Genomic DNA, 3,508 nt, shown 5'->3' on the forward strand with positions numbered 1-3,508 from the left:
CCCTGTCTCTGTGAAAAGGGAGCCCACAGTGCTCCAGGCTTTACTTCTTATAATACTTTTGAAAGTACATGAACTTGGCTAAAATATTCCATTCACAGTGCTAAATGTTCTGCCATTGGCTAAAACTGCAGATTTTCCTTTCAAGAAAGGAAACAAAACCCAAGCAAACACCTGCTGTAATCTCCCTAATATTTCAGTGACATTTCTCTTATTTAGATGTTTAGTTTTACTAATTGAGCAGGATTTTTTTCCCTTTTCTTCAATATTTTATTGAAGTGTTCCAATAAACACTAACAGCACAATATTTGCTGAAAGGATTTCATACCCCAATTAATTGCTGCATGAATCTCATTAATTTATTGACATTAACATAATTATGAACACCTGATGGGAAAATGCTCCTCAAAAGAGGAAGGTAAATGATAACCATCAATAGGACAAAGCTATCTTCAAAAGATAGAGATAATGAGAACAGTTTCACGATTTGGTTTCTATGTACACAGAGGTCAGTCCATCTATGTCTGTGTCTGCACAGGTGCAAGGTTCTGGAGGAGAAGGCTCAGGAATGTCTCCAGCTGCTTCCTGGATCGGTAGGCAATGAGCCCTCCCTTGTTGGCCCACCGATCGACCCCAGTAGCACCTTCATTTTCCACGTGGTACACCAACTGTGGCAAATCAAGCCCTGGTTCTGGATTTCTTTCTAAGCATTCTTTCAAGTCTGCTATTCCCCCACCCATGGCCCTCAGGATGGCATGAGCAGCACAAGAGTCCCACTTGAATGTGGTGTCTTCTGAAAAGATGTAAATGTCAACAAGGCCTTGGACAACACAGAGGCTCTTGTAACCAGCCCCAGCTGCCCCGAATATGCGGTCTCCACATACACGTGACAACGCGGCTTTGATAGACTCCTTTTCACTTGTACTAATGACTGCTGACAAAGGGTGAGAGAATTCCACCTCAGAGCTGGCGTTTTCAGTCTGTGTTTCTTTGACGGTTCTTTTGGAGATGGCGAGCTGACGTGAATGGATGTTGGTCCCCATGTAGGAAAGGCCCCAGTAGCACTGTCCTTTCCACCTGTAGAAGGAAAATTCCATTGGTGGAGGTGACTAGCATATTTGTTCTCCATTATTCATATTGCTTTCAAACTTCATGATGTGAAAATGGAAATCAAGTAGCTAATTCATTCTTAAAAGTTATTCCTATGCATGCAGCTGCCTGTGATGTTGCAGAGTTAGCAATCCTTTCAATTCTACCACATCACCACATCAATCTAGGAAAATGCTAATATATTTGTGTGATTTCCAGCTTCTAGAAACACTGCAAAGTTTCATTGTCACTTTTGATGTTGCAGAGTTAGCAATCCTTTCAATTCTACCACATCACCACATCAATCTAGGAAAACGCTAATATATTTGTGTGATTTCCAGCTTCTAGAAACACTGCAAAGTTTCATTGTCACTTTTGGTATTTAAAGTTTAATGGGGAAAAAGAGGAACAGATAAATAATCTCTCTTTTTAATCTGCAGCTCTTTTACAATCCCTATAACATTCCTCATTTGGCAACTCCTTTTCATTCTTATTCACTAGTTCCACTTTGTCTTCTAACACCAAGAAAGATGGACTTAAAATGTTATTTTTGGCAACAGAACATTCATTTATCAATGCTTAACTTACTATCGATGTTGGCAATGTCCTCTGTTTACAAAGGAGAAAACAGAGGCCTAGAGAAAGTAAATAAATCGCTGCGGCCCACCCAGGGAGTTGAATCTGCATTCAAACCTAGGCAGTGTCACTCCAGAATCTGTGGCACTAATGACTTTGACCACCTCCACCTCTACGCCATGATTTTGTCTGCATGCTGTGCCAATTCTTTTTAACTTCTTAATGACCTTTTAAAGATGACAAACATATTTTTGGTTTAGAAAAAGGTAGGGGTAAAGAAAAAACTTCAAAATTCCAGAGGTGTAAACTTGTGACTATTAAAGAGCAAACAATACTTACTCACCTGAAGCAACTAAAAGTTTAATAAAAATATGTAGTCCTCTGTAAAAATATGACCTATTTCAGTAAAAAACTAGGGGTTGGCTGGTTAGCTCAGTTGGTTAGAGCATAGTGTTATAACATCAAGCGTTCAGATCCCCAAACTGGCCAGCCCTGTAGTCCTCTGTAAAAATATGACCTATTTCAGTAAAAAACTAGGGGTTTGCTGGTTTGCTCAGTTGGTTAGAGCATAGTGTTATAACATCAAGCGTTCAGATCCCCAAACTGGCCAGCCACCAAAAAAACCAAAAAACAAAGCAAAAAGCTGAAGCTGCTACTACTTCCACTTGGACTCTGCCATGCCCGGGAGTCAACGCTCAAAGCACAGGTCATGGATCAGAGGCAGATGGTGTCCTGGCTGTCCTCCATGCTCTGTTCAAGAGTCCACAGGAAGGGTAGGGAGGGAGGAGGCAGAAAGAGAGGTGATGCTGACAGCATTTATAAGCAGAGAGACCCCACAGTTACTTTCTATTCCTGGCCACACTTACCAGTCTTTTCATTGGATAATTTTTATATTTGGTTTTGAGTTTCTTCTAAAATTTTACAAAAATTCAACTGGCTAGACAGTGATGACATCTATCTTGTTCCAAATGTATTGGAAGATCGTGTTAATCACCTGTATTAATCCAGTTTTGAGTGGGTTCATGACACAGGGAACAGGATTGCTATGCTCTAAATGTAAAACTATAATTTCTCCAAAATAGTATTTATTTTGAAGTTTCTATCAGAATGCACTTGGCCCCAAATACAATTACGCCAAATCCACGATTGAGAATAGAAGGAACTTTAATTCAAACATGCAGACTTTAGTGGGAATACCTCATCCTATCGAGTCATGGGAATGTCATGTAGAGTGATAATCCTGACAATAAGCAAGGCTGAGGTCATAAGTTCTAAAAACCGTAACATACCGTGAGTGTTCATCTTTTACCTGAGGGTGTTTAGGTCTTGTGACACAAAAGGCTGATTGATGACTCCCATCAGAGGCACCCCTGTCTGTATGTCATAGACACCAATTAAAATGGTGACACACTGAAGTCCACAAGGGAAAATTCCTTGGATGGATTTAATGTCAGCAGAACCTTTTATATACTGGTAAGTTGAATCTAAAAAATGAAGCACATGTGTTTGGATTCAGGTAAAGATTATTTAGAAGATAATAAATACATCTATAAAATTTGTCCTATATCATGTCTCTCTTCTAATTTGGCAACCAATCAGGTTTCCCCTTTGGATGTCACTTGTATTGAATTGTTATTTGACCAATTGTATTTCACTTTCAAGCTGCTAATGTTTCATTTTCCTGACTATATGAAAACTCTTGAAAGGAGAGGACATGTCTATAGTTATCATGGCATCAAGCATAGCACCTTGCGTATAATACTCAAATATTTGTCACATGTCAAAAGCCTTTAAAAGCTAGTAACTCAGGATAACTGGTGGGATTTTTTTTTTTAGAACTGTTACT

General features: G+C 39.3%; 1 protein-coding gene across 1 annotated transcript; it reads right to left on the minus strand.

Moving 5' to 3' along the window:
- Positions 1–253: 253 nt before the first annotated feature.
- INPP1 (inositol polyphosphate-1-phosphatase) lies at positions 254–3,146 on the minus strand (the record flags this gene model as incomplete). Its single annotated transcript, XM_008586774.1, has 2 exons — positions 254–1,074; positions 2,972–3,146. Coding segments are annotated over 2 exons (734 nt in total), but the record flags the coding sequence as incomplete, so codon positions are not given.
- Between the last annotated feature and the right edge of the window lie 362 nt (positions 3,147–3,508).

The sequence above is a fragment of the Galeopterus variegatus genome, unplaced genomic scaffold, assembly GCF_000696425.1.
Source record: "Galeopterus variegatus unplaced genomic scaffold, G_variegatus-3.0.2 Scaffold4112, whole genome shotgun sequence".
Classification (NCBI taxonomy): domain Eukaryota; kingdom Metazoa; phylum Chordata; class Mammalia; order Dermoptera; family Cynocephalidae; genus Galeopterus; species Galeopterus variegatus.